General features: G+C 40.2%; 1 protein-coding gene across 1 annotated transcript; it reads left to right on the top strand.

Annotated features, from left to right (window-relative positions):
* The first annotated feature begins 188 nt into the window (after positions 1-188).
* LOC145332062 (uncharacterized) lies at positions 189-17,164 on the top strand. The gene is made up of 9 exons (XM_080176987.1): positions 189-241; positions 1,078-1,229; positions 1,644-1,684; positions 1,953-2,020; positions 14,428-14,519; positions 15,133-15,190; positions 15,640-15,725; positions 16,439-16,544; positions 16,835-17,164. The coding sequence occupies exons 1-9, from the start codon at positions 195-197 to the stop codon at positions 16,941-16,943; spliced, it is 759 nt and encodes a 252-aa protein (XP_080033113.1). The 5' UTR covers positions 189-194; the 3' UTR covers positions 16,944-17,164.
* The last annotated feature ends 669 nt before the right edge of the window (positions 17,165-17,833 follow it).

Below are 17,833 nucleotides of genomic sequence, written 5' to 3'. Positions count from 1 at the left end.
GAAGCTACTCTATTATTAGATTTGTCCGTCTGTCCATCTGTTGTTTTACACTTGGTTATGTCTACACTTTACACTAGCATTCACACTTACATTTTTTTAGGTAGAAACACTTTTTTAAAGGAGCGAAGCTACTCTAATAATTAGAAATGTCCATCTATCTGTTCGTCTGTCTATCTGTTGTTTTACACTTGGTTATGTCTGCACTTTACACTAGTATTCACACTTACATTATTATATTTAGGTAGACACACTTTTTTCTTAGTAGCGAAGCTACTCTATAATTAGAAATGTCCTTCAGTCTGTCCGTCTGTCCATCTGTCCATCTGTGGCCTTACACTTGGTTATGTCAGCACTTTACACTAGTATTCACACTTTCATTATTATATTTAGGTAGACAAACTTTTTAAAAGGAGCGAAGCCACTCTAATAATTATAAATGTCCGTCAGTCTGTCCGTTAGTCCGATATGTGGTTCTACACTTGGTTATGTCTGCACTTTACACTAGTATTCACACTTATATTATTATATTTAGGTAAACACACTTTTTTATTAGTAGCGAAGCTACTCTACAATTAGTGATGTATGTTAGTCTGTCCGTCTGTCCATCTGTGGTCTTACACTTCGTTATGTCTACGAAGCTACTCTATAATTAGAAATGTCTGTCTGCCTGTAAGAATCAGTAAAGGGAAACGTGAATTTCACGGCTGCTATTCAAGAAGACGACTATAATATTTTGTTCCATATACCACCCATCAAAATACCATTTGATAGCCTCGCTACTTATGGATGTTGTCATCTTTTATTTGACTTATTTTCAAAGTAGAATATTTTCTAGAATAAACAAAATGAGCACCTAACATGAAAAGGTTCTTAAAAGCTCATTGAAAGGGCACTTGAGGTAAGAATCTTCACTGTGAAAAAGAACCATATTGGTTCAGCGGTTAGCGACATTGTGGATAGTTGTACCTTATCATATTATACATCATACACAAATACAAATTTTAAATTAAATCTCAAGTTTTAACAAAAATATACATCCTATATTTTTTAAAATTCATAAATGAAATGTTTTTTTAGGTCTCAAAAAGTGCAGCTTGAAAAGATAAACTTCTTGCAAGCCCTGAATGAAAAAATTTGTAGTTTGAGTCCCAGCCCCCAACTTATTCAACTACAGCAGAATTTAAAACAAACTCTTTCTGAAGCTACTCCTCAGAATCATTCTACTAGAGGTATGTGTTTTAATCATTATGCCAATGACTGTCGGCTAAGCCTCTAGGGGCCTCTAGATGCATTTCAGTGAAGAGGAAGGGTTAATTCGATCCTTTACTTTCAATTTTGATTTTTAAGTAAAATTTTGTTGGAGGGTAAAAGTATTTGTCTATGAATATTTTTCTTAGGAGGGAGGAGGTACCCTTCTTCAAATTAGTTATAAACCTTGCAGAAGCCTAGCTGTAAAGGAGAACCTTATTAGTTGAGTTATTAGCAAGATCCTTTGCTACCATAAGATGTTTGCTACACACAGACAGACAGATGGACATCCTTTCATTTCTAAATATATCAGGATTATGCAAAAAGAAAGAAAAAGATGCGTATCATATTTTATATAATTCCAAATATAGTAATGTATTTAATTCTCTTTTTAGAACACGATGAGAATAGAAATCCAGAACTGTTTTCAGACATGGTAACTATTATTTTCACAACATAAAAGAACGGCAGTTTCCCGCAAAGTGCCTTGTTAATCAAAGAAACAAAGTTTTTGTTTGTTTGATTGTTACTTTAGGTTAGGTTAGGTACTGGGTAGCCCTTGAGGGTTAAGGCAGATACAGGCATGGTTTAAGCCTAAAATAAAATAGGATTTTCAGTGCTCTTTGCACTTTAAAGAAAAGCGCCCTAAAATTTGTTTTGGTTAAATGACTTCATAAAACTTTTAATATGTAATGTATATTTAGTATGAGAGTAAAGCATCGGAGCTAATGAATCAACGAGCAGCCTATACTCCTATTACTGCCTTGTATAGGTTAGTTTTATTTACAAGTTCCTAGCCTCACCAGAGTTAATTAATCAGAGAATAGCCTATACTCCTATTACTGCCTTGTATAGGTTAGTTTTATTTACAAGTTCCTAGCCTCATTAGAGCTAATAAATTAGAGAATAGCCTATACTCCTATCACTGCTTTGTATAGGTTAGTTTTATTTACAAGTTCCTAGCCTCATTAGAGCTAATAAATTAGAGAATAGCCTATACTCCTATTACTGCTTTGTATAGGTTAGTTTTATTTACAAGTTCCTAGCCTCATTAGAGCTAATAAATTAGAGAATAGCCTATACTCCTATTACTGCTTTGTATAGGTTAGTTTTATTTACAAGTTCCTAGCTTCATCAGAGCTTATGAATCAGAGAGTAGCCTATACTCCTATTACTGCCTTGTATAGGTAAGTTTTATTTACAAGTTCCTAGCCTCATCAGAGCTAATTAATCAGAGAATAGCCTATACTCCTATTACTGCCTTGTATAGGTTAGTTTTATTTACAAGTTCCTAGCCTCATTAGAGCTAATAAATTAGAGAACAGCCTATACTCCTATTACTGCTTTGTATAGGTTAGTTTTATTTACAAGTTCCTAGCCTCATCAGAGCTAATCAATAAGAGAGTAGCCTATACTCCTATTACTGCCTTGTATAGGTAAGTTTTATTTACAAGTTCCTAGCCTCATCAAGGCTAATGAATTAGAGAATAGCCTATACTCCTATTACTGCCTTGTATAGGTAAGTTTTATTTACAAGTTCCTAGCCTCATCAGAGCTAATTAATCAGAGAATAGCCTATACTCCTATTACTGCCTTGTATAGGTAAGTTTTATTTACAAGTTCCTAGCCTCATCAGAGCTTATGAATCAGAGAATAGCCTATACTCCTATTACTGCCTTGTATAGGTAAGTTTTATTTACAAGTTCCTAGCCACGTCAGAGCTAATGAATCAGAGTATAAAAGATAGTATACATGTTTGTTTTATTGTTTTATTATCAAAAGAACAATTATAACATTTAATAATAAAAAAATAATAGTATTTGAACATAGGTAAACCCAGCTTGGTATTCTTACAATGATATAATATCAATAATCAAAACATCAAGCACAATCAAGTTTATATTTTCTAAATCCTAAAATGTGAAATTTTAACATCTATATATTTACATCTAGTTAAAACAGTATATATAATACTCATTGTATTCTTCTCATTTTTTCTTGTAAAACATTAAAGCAAAATAATTATTTTATTTTTATTTAAGATTTTTGAAAGAAAAATTCTGATTTGAAATAACTTTGGATATACATATATAAAAGCACATTGATCGACAACTAAATCAAATTTATAAGGTTAAGGTTATTTTAATAACGTTTAAATTTTAAACAAGTTCAAAGTAGGATAGATAAATAATTATTGCATCAATATGTTATACTGCACTTCTTTATGAGTGAAAAGTATTATGTTTTAGAAGAGAGGTCAATCTTACTTATCTGTAAATTATAGAAAAGTAAAATATATGTTACCATTACCCTGTCCCGTTTTAGAAAAATTTTGTTAAAATTTTTGCCCCCAGCCATAATATGGTTGATTTATGCAAAATAATGACCCATGCAAAATATTTTTTCTGTAATGCAAAAATTGCGATGGTACAAGCACTGCAAAATTTTTAAAATTTGCAAACAGACCTGTTTTTGAAGCTCTTGTACCATCTCAATTTTAAAGATTTTTTAAAAATTTCAATTTTAGTGTGTCAAAATAAACCTGAAATTTACCAAAAAAAATGAGGGCAGTCTCAATTCTAACATATGAAGGACAAAGGTGTAGCAAGTAATCTTTCAAAGTAAAAATTGCCAGATTTCATACTTAAATAATAGGGTTAGGCCGGATTGGATGGATACAGATATCCGGCTGATCTATAATTCTGGATATCAAGTATTTAGGTTTATATTGACACACTAGAATTGAAATTTTATAAAAATCTTTAAAATTGAGATGAAACAAAAGCTTTAAAAACGGTCTTTTTGCAGATTTTAAAAAGTTTGTACCATCTCAATTTTAAAGATTTTTACGAAATTTCAATTCTAGTGTGTCAATATAACCCTAAATACTTGATATCCAGAATTATGAATCAGCTGGATATCTGTATCTATCGATTCCAGCCCAACCCCATTATTTATGTATGAAATCTGGCAATTTTTACTTTGGAAAATTACTTGCTACACCTTCTTCCATTATATGTTAGAATTGAGACTGCCCCCATTTTTTTGGGTAAATTTCAGGTTTATATAGACACACTAGAATTGAAATTTTGTAAAAATCTTTAAAATTGATATGGTACAAGAGCTTTAAAAACAGGTCTTTTTTGCAAATTTTAAAAACTTTGCAGTGCTTGTACCATCGCAATTTTTGCATTACAGAAAAAATATTTTGCATGGGTCAATATTTTGCATAAATCAACTATATTATGGCTGGGGGCAAAAATTTTAACAAAATTTTTCAAATCCGGGACAGGCTAGTTACCATAGCTTGAATATTTTACTATTAAAAAAAATTTTAGGCATAAATAAAAAGAGAATTGAAATAGATTATTCTCTTAAAACTACAATTGAAGGAAACTGATATTTTGCACCTTGACACTGTCAGTACACCAGTCAAATCCTAATAAAATAATGAATTATTGTAAGTACATTTTCAATATTATTATTGTCAAATAAAAACTGCTAATAATATAGGAGGTTGGTGTCTCTTTGGGTTCTAGACCATTCCCTACACCTTCAAACACACACATCTTATAATTGCAGTGTGATTAGTCAATTAGCCCACACCGATAGACAACCAATCCTTTGACCTTTGTCTGAAAGTCCTAATTGTGCATAGTAATGAGTTACACCTGATTATGGGCCAAGGTATTCTCCTTAATCTTACTACTGATGTCATGCATCTGGCTTAGAAGCAGAAGGTACTATTTTAATGCTCTAGTTTAGAATAATACCTTTAATTCATTTAATAAATGCAGATCTGATCTTCTTGATGAAAAAGTTGTTATTGATGAACTGAACAGCAATGACAAGAAGATCATGAACAGACAGGACAGATAATCCTAGCCAGAGTCCCAAGCTGCTTCCAACATCTATGATGTACTTGAACATATCGTAGTTTGCCACCTTATCTGTTACTGCTACTTTAGGATCAATTAAGATTTGAGCAACCATGTTTGTGTCTACTAGAACATGTGCTACATGGACAAAATAATTAGTCTTTCTACAAGATTGTCTGCAGTCATGTTCATGTTTTATGTTGTTCAATGTATATACTTTCATAACATAATTCTTTACAAAGTCAGGAGAAAAATTATCCAAAAAGTCTCCAGGATAAGTTTGCTTACATTGTTTGTGACTTGACAGCCATGGAGGTACACAATCAATTTTAATCAGCTCAAATTCCTTTTGAATTTCATCATCAACACATATCTCATAATCCAATCTGTTCATAGGTTGTTTATCTCTGTTGCATTCTGACTCAACTTTAATCTTGACATTATAGTATTGATCTTGGTTGGGTTTCATTAATATTTGGCTTCCTGTGTGAGATGAAATGTCTGGCATTATAAAACTTCTGTAATTTTTATTTGTTATGAGGACTCTAACTTCCCCTTCTTTGTTCAAATTATATAATGTAATTTCTTGAGTAATGTTAGAAAATTCTTTGCATAATCCGTATCCTGGTATGAACACCAACTCATTTGTTAGATTATCTCCATAAAGATCTCTAACTCTTTCTGAATCAAATGCCTCTGTTATTAGATCTTTAAAAGTAAGATTTTTAGATCCTCTCCAGGATGTATTACTTTCAGGGACAAAGGGTCCACCAATTTTACCTATCAACAAATTTAATAAATTACCATACTCTAAACTATAAGAACCGTTAAGATTGTTCTGATCTGTAGGACATACTGTTACAAGCGGCAAATCATCATCAGTAATATTTCTGTCATAAGATGAATCTACCATTGGAGGGTTCATCAAACTCATGGTTGCAGTGTTCATCTGATAACAGAATAAGACAAAACAAATTGCTAAAACAAACATCTTGATGATATTTAGAATCTGCATTTTATTTTTGAATATTTTTAGTATTATCAAATGAAGTTTATGACTGCTATTCACAGAATCTTGTAATTTAATGCGTTGTTCATTTTCTTTGTACTATGTAACAATATTAAAGTCCAATGTTTGCCCAATAGAGGACCATGAATTAAAACTAATTGACGTAATAAGCCAAGATATTTTAGAAAGTGGCTCTTATCAAATCATATAGACTAATATTTAGAAATCATTTTATTATATCTAGATGATAAAGCAAGGCTTGTTTGGATCCTAAGGCTCACAGGTTGAATATTGTCAAAGTTAAATATTTTTTTTTATAACAAAAATTTACAGAACAGTAGTCAGAAAATATGTCATTTCACTTAATGTTTTATTAGTTGTTATGAAAATTTAGTTGTTGCAAAATTATTCTATGTGTTTGCTTTACATACTTGTGTACTAGCTACAAGTTATACATTATGTTTGCTGTGTACCTACAAGTTATACATTATGTTTGCTGTGTACCTACAAGTTATACATTATGTTTGCCTATTCAATTAATAAATGTGTATCATGGTCTTTTCCATGACTAAACGCTTTGTTTGTTTAACAATAATCAACAACATTATTCTTGGAATATGGTTTTTACCCAGCATTTTACGTTTTACTATATTTTTTTTTTTGGATTATTCTATGGATTTATGCATTTTGTAGCCGGTATGAACTAGGTTTATACATTAATTTTATTCGATTAATAAACCAAGTGTTATATTCAAAATAGAATCGTTTGTTCGTAATTTGTAAAAATAAAGGGGGAAAAAGTTGGGTGGGGAGGGGGGGTCACAAGGTGGTAGTTCTGTGGTATCCGCCGAGGATAAATGGCAGACACCGGAGTTCAATTAGATTACGGCAGTGTGACAGACGTGGACACCTTACTATAGAGAAGCTACGCTTCTCTAGCTTTCACTAGATAATGATCAACATCTAATTTCAGTTGTCACTTTATTGAAGGTTTAAAAGATACTGAAGCTATATACAACAAACAATAATTACATGGATAGGAATAAATAATCATAACATAAAAGCATAAGTAATACATATACAATGGTCAGTTTGGGCAATAATGATCCCCCATCCCTGAAAAGGGTGGGGGAGAATTAAGAATACAGTTAACCATAATAAACATGACAGATTCAATCATTAATTCTAAGCGTAGGGAGGGGGTCACTAGACCCCTTCCCCAGGACTCGGGGGAGGGCCATTGACCCTCCACCGAACCCCAGATCAGGGGTGCCATAGGCATGGCTCACGGTTGCCGAATACCACAACTCTCCCCTCGGAAGGCTGGGAGGTGGTTTCCCTACCAGACTTCCGACAGTGGTTGAGGCCTTCGGTCCGCTCCTTAGGGCTAAAATATATATACAAACGATAATGATTCAATGGAATCCTAGTGGTGAGTATCTTCTTAGGGTTGGTGGGCTCCCAATGTGGGATAGAAGGCAGAGGCTGACTTGGGTTGGACACGTTGGTCAGCGCCGGCAGGTATCAGGTTTGCTGGTGGCACAGTTGTTGCTGGAACAGTCAGCAGTGGGGCCTGCTGGTTGTTGTTGGCAGCGGCTGGGGCACTGGCGGCCAGGTTGATCGTCTGAGCAGCGGCCTGTCCTCCGGAGGGGCCGCGGGGTCTGCCAGAGGGCGGTCCTGGCCTACCTGGGCGGTCATGCCCGCTGTCAGTCGATTTCATAGACACCATCTCCTCGGCTGCTTCCCTGCCGATGGGAATGGCATCCCAGTCCACTGAAAAGTCCCGGGACTTGGCATGGTTGAGCCTGGCTCTAGCCAGCGCTTTCCTATATAAAGCTGGATGATACAGGAACACTTGTGATATCGCATTCAGGGCTGCTCGGACCCCTCCTTGTGCTGCTGCCAGGGAAATGATGGTTAGGTCCCCCAGCAGTTTGAGGATTAACAACAGCAAACACAGTATGGCTGCGCCATCTCCCCACTCGTGGATGGCTTGTCTAAATCCAGCCCAGACATCCAGGGCTGCCTCTCCTTCCTCCGCCAGTCGGTCAATGTTGTAGGACACTATCCCATGGTCTCCTGTGGCCGAACAGCTGCCTTGCTGAACGCAGGAGCCATAGGATAGGCCGGTCAGCATGGCACTCTTGTATGCTGGGAACGCCAGCAGTTGTTGCCAGTCGTTCAACTCAGCCTGCGAATACAAGCCACCTGAACTGAAGTCATCTAAGGGTTCGGTCAACAACTGTTTAGGCGTATCCAGCGGGGGTGGCCTCTTCTTGGGAGCGGGGGTTAACTCTATCCAGCCTTCCTCCGCGTGCACAGTCAGGGGGTAGGTGGAGGAGCAGGGAATCTTGGTGGCGTGTTCACTGTATACCCGTGTCACAGCGTCTACAAAACCTGTGGGCTCTACTGGCACTTTGTCCCAACACTCCTTGTGTTCGCGGACAACGTACTTGTGACGTTGGCAGGTCAGCTGCAGCAGGATGTCTCCCCTCAGTACCGAGAACGTGCTCCCCTGGACACGCACCGGGTGGGCCGGGTCTAGTTGCTGGAGCTTCCAGCAGTTGGCCGCTACTTCTTCTGCTGCGGTGCTTTTCATGCGCGTTTCCAGGGTAAACCCAATATAACCTGCATGTATCTGTGCTTGAAGGGGAACGTCAACATCCCTGGCCGACACTCTGGGCAGCGCAGCCGCGGCTGGGTCAGCTGCCACGAACAGCGCTGGATGGTTGGTGGCCTGGGCCTCGAAGTCGCAGTTCACAATCGAGGTGGGGTTGGTCATGTTGATAAAAAACTGGGCCTGATGGTCAACCAGATATGCATCCATCACCAGGCTGGGCTGGAGGCTGCGGATCAGCCTCAAGGGGCAATCTCTTCCCAGGTGGTCCCACACGTAGGTTGCTTCCCCAGTGATGCAGGACAGCTCAGAATGGGGACACTCTAGGGTCAGGTGGTCAGACTGGGACTCCACCCGTCCATCCTCCACCACATAGGCCTCCTCCTTGACCAGCAGCCGTCGCTCCTGGAGCACTAATTCGTTGCGGTATAGCTGGCCCTCGAAGTGGACGTCCTCCCCCTCACAACCCACCCCCTCGGGGCTGCTGACGAGGGCGCCCACCATGTCGATGGTGAAGAACAGGGGATGGTTCAGCTGGAACGTCAGTGGCTGGGTCTTGCCTGGCAACGTGTAGACTCGGTTCCTGGCCAGGTCTCGGCACGCTTCTGGGTCTATCTTGGTTGGCCTCATGAGGGTGGGGACCGAGGTCACCTTGAGGTGACCCCATACCCCACACCTGAATGTCCACTGGGACACGGTGAGCTGACAACTGTACCCAGTGGTTTCCCTCACCTTGACTTGCTGCAGGACGTGTACTTCATGGCCAAGGGGCACCTCCTGGTGTAGGGGCTCCGTGTTACACATCTTTTCTTTATTGTAAGACGTGACATGGGTGGGGTTGGCACAGTCCCACCCCACCAGGACGTAGCTGGTTGTAGGCCACACGGCTGCCAGCAGGAGGCCCCACAGGACCATCCACCAATGGGAGAGGCTTCCAGGCAACCATCTTCCTCGTACACGCGGCTGGGGATCTTCAGCTCTGGTCGCGGCTGCTTCTTGGGACTGGACACGGCTGGGCTGCTCCTGGCTAGATACAAATTTCCATTGAGCGTTATCTGTATGTGGCCGAGGCACCCCGATACCCTCCCCAATGACAGACTGGCAAGCGACTGGCACTTGCCTGGGTGTCGGCTCCCCTAGCCCTAAGTGCTCCCTTCCCTTGTCCAAAGCATGCCCAGTGGCATGGGGCTGAAGTGCATGTGGCACAGGCTCGCCCTTACTCACTGCCCTCCCCTGCCCTAGGAACTCAGGTGCATGTGGCACAGGCAAGTCCTTATTTTCCCAAATTTCAATCTCCCCAGCCTCAGGTGCAGGGGGCACAGGCAAGGCTGGGTGTTTACAATATTTTGGATACAACACATTTAACAAATTCAACTTATCCTGATGTTGAGCAGCTGGGTTCCCTTGGCTGGCAGGGGGCTCTGGATGGCATGTAGCTGGGCTCTCCCTGCAGGCTGGTGGCGCTGGCTGGCATGTAGCTGGGCTCTCCCTGCAGGCTGGTGGCGCTGGCTGGCTGGGGGTGACGGGTGTCACCCCTTCCTCTGGGACCGCTGGCTCGTTCCAGGACTCAGGTCTCTCGGTGGCGGCGACGGTTGTCGCCCCAGACATCAGGTTGGGGGCTGGCTCGTTCCAGGATCCAGGTATCTCGGTGGCGGCGACGGTTGTCGCCCCAGGCACCAGGTGGGAGGCGCTGGATAGCACCCCCCCATCATCCCAGGTGGCGACGCCGGGTGGCGTCCCATACATCGATGCAGAGGTGCTGGCTAGCACCTCCTGCCTCTCTCGTTCGGCGGCTGCCAGGACCTCCCCATACACCGTCTCAGGGACGCTGGGCAGCGCCCCTCCACTCTTGCTGGGTAGGCTCAGTCGGGCAGGTTCCATCATGTTGAGGCTGAAAGGCTGGGGCCTCAGCACCTCTGGCTCGGCTATGTTGTTGGGCTGTATCAGCTCTGGCCCCAGATGGTTAAGACTGAAGCCTAGGCCAACCCGGTTGGGTTCAGCCGCGCCGCCCAGTACGTTGATCCTAGCTGGGACAGTCCCGAACTGCGGCATCCCATCGGCTCGGTCCGCAGCTCTGGGGGCGGCTGCTTGCTGTGGTGGTGCTGGGGGCGCGCTCCCTTCCATATGGGCCACTCTGCTGGGCTTCCCTGGAGGGGCACCCTTGTCGGCGGTGCGCCTGCGGCTGGCTACCTGGGCCCAGTCAGCTCTACAATCGGCCGCCGTGTGACCGTCATAGTGGCAACGCTCACACTTGGCAGAACGGTCACGGCGTGGCTGGGCGCGTCTCTCCTCTAGGCTAACTTCCACAGGCGTTGGACAGTCTCGAGCTCGGTGGCCTCTCCCCTGGCAGCGGTAGCAGCGGCCTGGAACCTTGTCATCTGGAGCGACCTTCCCCATCTGGTGGAGACCCGGAGCCAAGGAGCCAATCTCCATTGGCTCCGACTCGTCATATTGGGGCAACTGGATGCAGGCAGATCCAGTCAGCCCGTCGGTTGAGTCCACTAAGCACACACCTTCCTTCAGCTGCTTAGTAACCATGGTCACGGTGAACATGGCCTTGCGAGTGTACTCAGGTACACTCGCAATTTCATGGTTCATCATGAGGCGTTTTACATTGGCGTTACGAATTCCACGATTTAATTCGTCCACCAACAACTCAAGATCCTCATGGTTGTAGGCGTCCCTATACAAGGCGCACTTAGTTGATATGTACGCTTGTATAGGTTCTGTCGAGTGTTGCTTGTAATCCCTAAACGCTTGTTTAAGCGTTTGGGATTCAAAAGCAGGGCGAAATAGCAATTCACACTCGGTCTTGACCTGTTCGTAGGTCAAGGCTTGGCCTGCCTCGCCAAACAGATGGGACGCCATTTCCGCCGCTTGCCCTACCAATGACAGTAGTAGGGCGTTGCGGCGGTTGAGGGAATCATGAGGTGGCACGCGGTAAGCCGCCCATGACATCTCAAGTCTGCGGATATGTGCCGACCAGGATTGCTTGGGCGGCCCTCTAAACTCCGGCAGATTGCTCAGCATCAGCTTGCGGTACTCGGCTGGGGCCGGCTGAGGGTCATCCTGGAGCCATCCTGGGGCTTGGTCACCTCCTGGGACTTGATGCTGGTCCATTGGGTCAACGGTGAAACGGCGGGCACAAAGTTATACAGTACTAAAATGAATGGTTTGTCACTTGAGGCTTCCTAGCCTAACAGCCAACACTGTTTGTATCACTAGGTTGGGAGTTTAGTTGCAAAGATATAACTTAGCTGTACTTATCACTAGTTAGGTGTTGAGGTTGTAGGATAGGCTGGTAGAGGTAGATAGATGTTGAGGGTCTGAACTGCTGTCAGGAACTGATTGGGTTTTCCTTTATCACACTAGAGCTAGAAGGAAAGAAACTTGCAATTCTTTATTTGCTAAAATACCCCTGTTAAATGCTATGGAGTAGCTCCGCTCCGGTGTGAGTGTGTGTGTGTGTGTGTGTGCGTGGAATCTCCTGTCCTTGTAACGCGCATCCGCGCCGTCAAATCCGCGCACACGGGGAAAACGCGCTCTCACCCCTCAACTCGCTCTCTCATTGGTCCGCTTCGTCCGTTGGATTTATGATATTTTCCGCACTCTGTTGCGCTACCCGTGAATGGCGCTCTGTGTGTCCGATCGCTAGCCCCACACTACAGACGGACTTAGTCTAGTGTGGGTAGGAAGGGGGAAGCGCGTGAGGGGACGGGGGTAACTCCGTCCGTTCCCCCTGTGAGGGAGGGGGGTAACTGTGTGTTGGTGTAATAGGGCCTTTCTTCTTAATCCTAGGCTTATCTATTATATCACCCTGATTGTATTTGCCTTCAAATGGAGAGGGGCCCCTCCCCTTCCCTTGGAATAAGGGGTGTATTGTTGTTGTGCTGTGGGCTTGAGATTGTTTTGACTGTATATCAGGGTCTTTATTATATTACATCTAGCTTCTATTTTTGTCCTTATCACAATTGCATAACAGATTTGTTTACCAACTCTGTTCTATTTTTAGCTGTTATCACAATACACAATAATCCAAGCCTGTTCTATTCTTAGATTTATCACAACACAACAATTTGTTTGCCAAGCTTTGCTCATAAATCTATTGTTTGGCCATCACACTAGGGTGGTAATCCCTGCAAATGTGATATAATATCTGTTTTCTAGATGGGTGGCTGCGTTGTAGCTTCTCAGGATACTCGGAGTTGACGTAGTTTTTCTCTGTTCTGGTGCACTATACTCGTATGTTAGCTCGCAGCTTGCAGCTATGTGGCATGTTTCAGCCTATCGGCGGCAGGGAATGTCCCGTCCTGCTAGCGCCGCTGATCCAAATCCGGCTGATGGCGGCAGGGAATGTCCCGTCCTGCTAGCGCCACTGGTTCGGATCCTGCTACTTCTTGCAGTAAAGTTGGCCTATTTCCAGCCGTTTACACTTATTTGGCTTGTTTCAGCCGGTCCGCAGGCCTGTTTCAGCCCTTTTGGCGCTCAATTCTCCGTTAGATATCAGCGCTGCTCGCGGTTATTCGTCGAATTTCGCTGTCTCGCTTCCACAACTGCCGGATGCAGAGTTAAACTTTGCTGTCCAGGGTGGGTAATTCAGGTTGCTTGCGTCAGTTTTGCCAGATTCACTGCTGGGAGTACCTTAGCCTCAGATGCGCGTCTGCTCTACACTTGTGGTTCGCCGTAATCTCACACAGCTGTCACCAAAGTTGTGGTATCCGCCGAGGATAAATGGCAGACACCGGAGTTCAATTAGATTACGGCAGTGTGACAGACGTGGACACCTTACTATAGAGAAGCTACGCTTCTCTAGCTTTCACTAGATAATGATCAACATCTAATTTCAGTTGTCACTTTATTGAAGGTTTAAAAGATACTGAAGCTATATACAACAAACAATAATTACATGGATAGGAATAAATAATCATAACATAAAAGCATAAGTAATACATATACAATGGTCAGTTTGGGCAATAATGATCCCCCATCCCTGAAAAGGGTGGGGGAGAATTAAGAATACAGTTAACCATAATAAACATGACAGATTCAATCATTAATTCTAAGCATAGGGAGGGGGTCACTAGACCCCTTCCCCAGGACTCGGGGGAGGGCCATTGACCCTCCACCGAACCCCAGATCAGGGGTGCCATAGGTATGGCTCACGGTTGCCGAATACCACAGTTCCACCACCCCGCTTATTTGTTTTTAAAAAGGAAAAAAAAATATTTTGCCTTTTTTTGGGGTGGGGGTGTCCCACCCCCCAAGAAAATAGCCTACCGATATCTTAAGCTTCAGACAGACAAACATTGTTCTACTTTATATTATAGATACTATGCTTCCTTGAAAAGGGACAAAAAAAGAGAGGGGTAGGTTTCTGGTAAAATCCGTAAAAATTATGTGTTATAAGTTAAAAACAGTAGTAGAACGATAAAAATTTATATTAACTTTTAAAAAATTTTTTTGTCTATATTTCTTTTCAATAAGAAATACACATATTTAGTGAATATTATCGTTCTACTACTATTTTTAAGCCTTAAAACACGCACCTTTACGGATTCTACCAGAAACCTACCCCTCTCTTAGTTCATTTATAATAAAAGATATTTTGCTCTAAACAGAAAAATCTTACTACTTTAACGTAAAAGTATTAGACTAACGAAAATAACTATATTAAGGTTTATATGCTACAATAAAGAATGGATTGCCTGGTGCCTGGACCGAGCCCTGCTGATGCCAGCCTCCACTGCAGATGGAGCTTCCACACAAGGTTTGAGCCCTAATTTGTAAATATGTTAATAGGCATTTTTTGCTCTAAAAGCTAAGTCGGTTTATTGCAAAACAATACTCATTTTTAATATAAACTTTCATATACATCCATAGTGGGTAATAAGGGGAGAATAAACCCAACAAACTTTAAAACCCTTATTTTACCCTACTTAAATGATGCAATAGATTACCCCTATAAACCTTTGAAACTCCATTTTTTACTCCTCTCAAAATAAAAAGCTTGGACGTTCCTCTAAACTTTATTGTCTTTTCTATTCTTTTTCCCTAAATAAATTACATGTTTGAATAAATTAACCCTAATGTATCATCTACTGCTTTAATAGATATAAATTTCCAATATGGCTTCGATCCTGATTAATATCCGCTAAATAGATCTGGTTTTCAGCCGTACTAAAAAAAATAATTTATAGATTCATATTACAAAATTTTTTTCACGAATATTAAAATCATAAAATCAATACAAGTTTTGTTAACTCAGGCCTTCGGTCCCTCGGGCCTAACAAAACTGCTTTTAATCTCATAATTTTTCATTTTAATATCCACGCAAAGCTGTTTATAATACGATGCGATAAATTAATATATTTAATTTTTAGATTTGCAGCATCAAGACTATGAAGAAACTATTATACAACCTCAAGAACTACTCGAAGGAAAACTCTATAAATGCAGATTTATTTTTTTTTATAAAAAAATACGATATCTAGCTGTTTCAAAGATCTTGTAGAGATATACCCTTGCATTGATTAACCTACAAAGAACTTGTCGTTATATGATGATATCAGATAAGTTTTACAAAGTATATTAAGTATGCAGAGGTAGGAAGGGGACATTGGACTGTAAATTATACTTGTGCCCAAAGTTTTACAAGCAATTTATTTCCTTGGTATGAAATAAAAACTGTTTGCACTTTCTTTAAATCTGGTACAAGCCAGCAGTGTTTTCCACCAATCAATTTATCATCATAATAAATTTACATCAATTTATTACCCGTTGTCTCTTCCCTGGGTACATTGATTAGTTTTAACAGATCAAAAATATTTAATTTACAATTTTGATGTTTAACCAGTAAGAAAATCTAAATATTGAGTTTATTTTGAAGGTAAAAGTGCTGCCATTCCACAAATCAGACCCTGGGACGATAGGACACACCCACCCCCAGATCCAATTACAATTATGAAGACTGTAGGTCAGTTGTCAAATCCTGCAGCTACTCTAAAACTAGGATATGTTTGTATGTCTGTTCAATATAGTTAATTAATTAAACAGGATGTACTTGGATGATTCTTTTTAGTCGTACTCAGAAAACACTTTTATTTTTATATTTAGGTGGGGTAAATACAAGAAAACTAGTAAGCTATCCTGTACCCTGGGGTACTTGGAGTACTTGTGTAACTATATTTATATTTAGGTGGGGTAAATATAAGAAAACTAGTGAGCTACCCTGTACCCTGGGGTACTTGGAGTACTTGTGTAACTATATTTATATTTAGGTGGGGTAAATATAAGAAAACTAGTGAGCTACCCTGTACCCTGGGGTACTTGGAGTACTTTTGAACTATATTTATATCTAGGTGGGGTAAATATAAGAAAACTAGTGAGCTACTCTGTACCCTGGGGTACTTTAAGTACTTGTGTGAATATATCTATATTTAGGTGGGGTAAATATATAAAAACTAGTGAGCTACCCCGTACCCTGGGGTACTTTAAGTACTTGTGTGAATATATTTATATTTAGGTGGGGTAAATATAAGAAAACTAGTGAGCTACCCTGTACCCTGGGGTACTTTAAGTACTTGTGTGAATATATTTATATTTAGGTGGGGTAAATATAAGAAAACTAGTGAGCTACCCTGTACCCTGGGGTACTTGGAGTACTTGTGTAACTATATTTATATTTAGGTGGGGTAAATATAAGAAAACTAGTGAGCTACCCTGTACCCTGGGGTAATTGGAGTACTTCTATAACTAATTATCTCCCTCATCATTACAGATGGTTTCTACTAAGGTAATTAAAAGTTTTTATTTCTTTGTTCTTTGTCGAGTACAGAAAATCCCACTCCCCCGTTTAAATTAATTGAATATAAAGAGAGGGTAATTTGTTTGCTTATTAATTTGTGACAGGTTGGGTTATTATATATTATGTTCAAGGTAGTCCCGTGTGGTTAGGGCCCCTGATAGGAGTTAGGTATAGAGAAAAAAAACAATTATAAAGTAGCTTTGCAATAATGAGAGTAAAAGTAGATTTATTTACCATTTCTATGAAAGTTAAATTGATATTTTCTATTGATATTTTAGGCCTGCTTTGAATGCGAACGAGAGAGAATACTTGAGTGTGGATACAGTAAAGAAGCATGATACATTTAAAGATAAACTTTATCAAGCAGTCACAAACATAGATGAATAAAATGCTTCTCTCAAAGAGTCTATGGAGCCCCACAACTTATTCTCAAAACTTGCCTCTATACACAATATAGTTAAATGTTTTATGTTCTTTCTATAATACAAAGTGTCTGTTTTTACCAAAGGATCTCACTAACCGCTGAACAGATCGGGTTCTCCTTTACAAGGTAGCTTCTCATAGGTCCCGGGAAGGTTTATAACTATTCTCTATGGGGATGGGACGCACCCCCCCCCCCAAAAAAAAATCTCCCTCTCCCACAAAATATATATTTTTTCTTTTTTCTTTTAAATCTAAAATACGAAAAATTATGTTGATCAAACCTCTTTGGACAAAGCCCCTAGGGGCTAGGGGCGAAGCCGCTAGTAAACAAATAAAGAGCACAGACCGTTTTAGAGTATTATTATTGTATTGTATATAAAAGCCTAAAGAAATTTAAAAATAATTAATTATCCTCTATTATCTAATTGGAAATTTTATTTAAAGTTAAAATATCCAATGAATCTTTAAACGTTAGATTAGAATTTTATAAAAAAAAATTATAGGTGTCAAAAAGATTGTAACATATCAATTATAAATTGTTAAAGTTATTAAGTTTTAAGCATTTCTCTTTCAGCTTTAGTACAAAATATCTTCCAAATTTTAATCTTTTATCATTTTTAATTTTTAGAAATTTGAACATAGTCAATTATCTTCTAAATCTAATTGTAAATTTTATCATAAAAATCTTTGAACATATTTAGAGTAGGATTTTATATAAAAAAGTGTCAAAATGATTGTAATATAACCATTACAAATTTTAAACAAAAGTACAAAAAAAACCAAATGCAAAATTTTATCTAAATGTTTTATTAAAATAGATTATAGTTTATATGTGTTATCTAGATATAAATATA

Source organism: Acartia tonsa, chromosome 1 (assembly GCF_053477335.1).
Source record: "Acartia tonsa isolate MP-2025a chromosome 1, ASM5347733v1, whole genome shotgun sequence".
In the NCBI taxonomy this organism is placed as follows: Eukaryota; Metazoa; Arthropoda; class Copepoda; order Calanoida; family Acartiidae; genus Acartia; species Acartia tonsa.
This window is presented reverse-complemented; position numbering and strand designations above follow the sequence as displayed.

Excerpts from the sequence above, each read along its gene's own strand:
- LOC145332062 (XM_080176987.1), top strand. The coding sequence starts at position 195 with ATGTCTGCACTTTACACTAGTATTCACACTTACATTATTATATTTAG. Across the intron at positions 14,520-15,132 it reads AGATGGAGCTTCCACACAAG|ATTTGCAGCATCAAGACTAT; the intron begins GTTTGAGCCCTA and ends TTTAATTTTTAG. Across the intron at positions 16,545-16,834 it reads TACAGATGGTTTCTACTAAG|GCCTGCTTTGAATGCGAACG; the intron begins GTAATTAAAAGT and ends TTGATATTTTAG.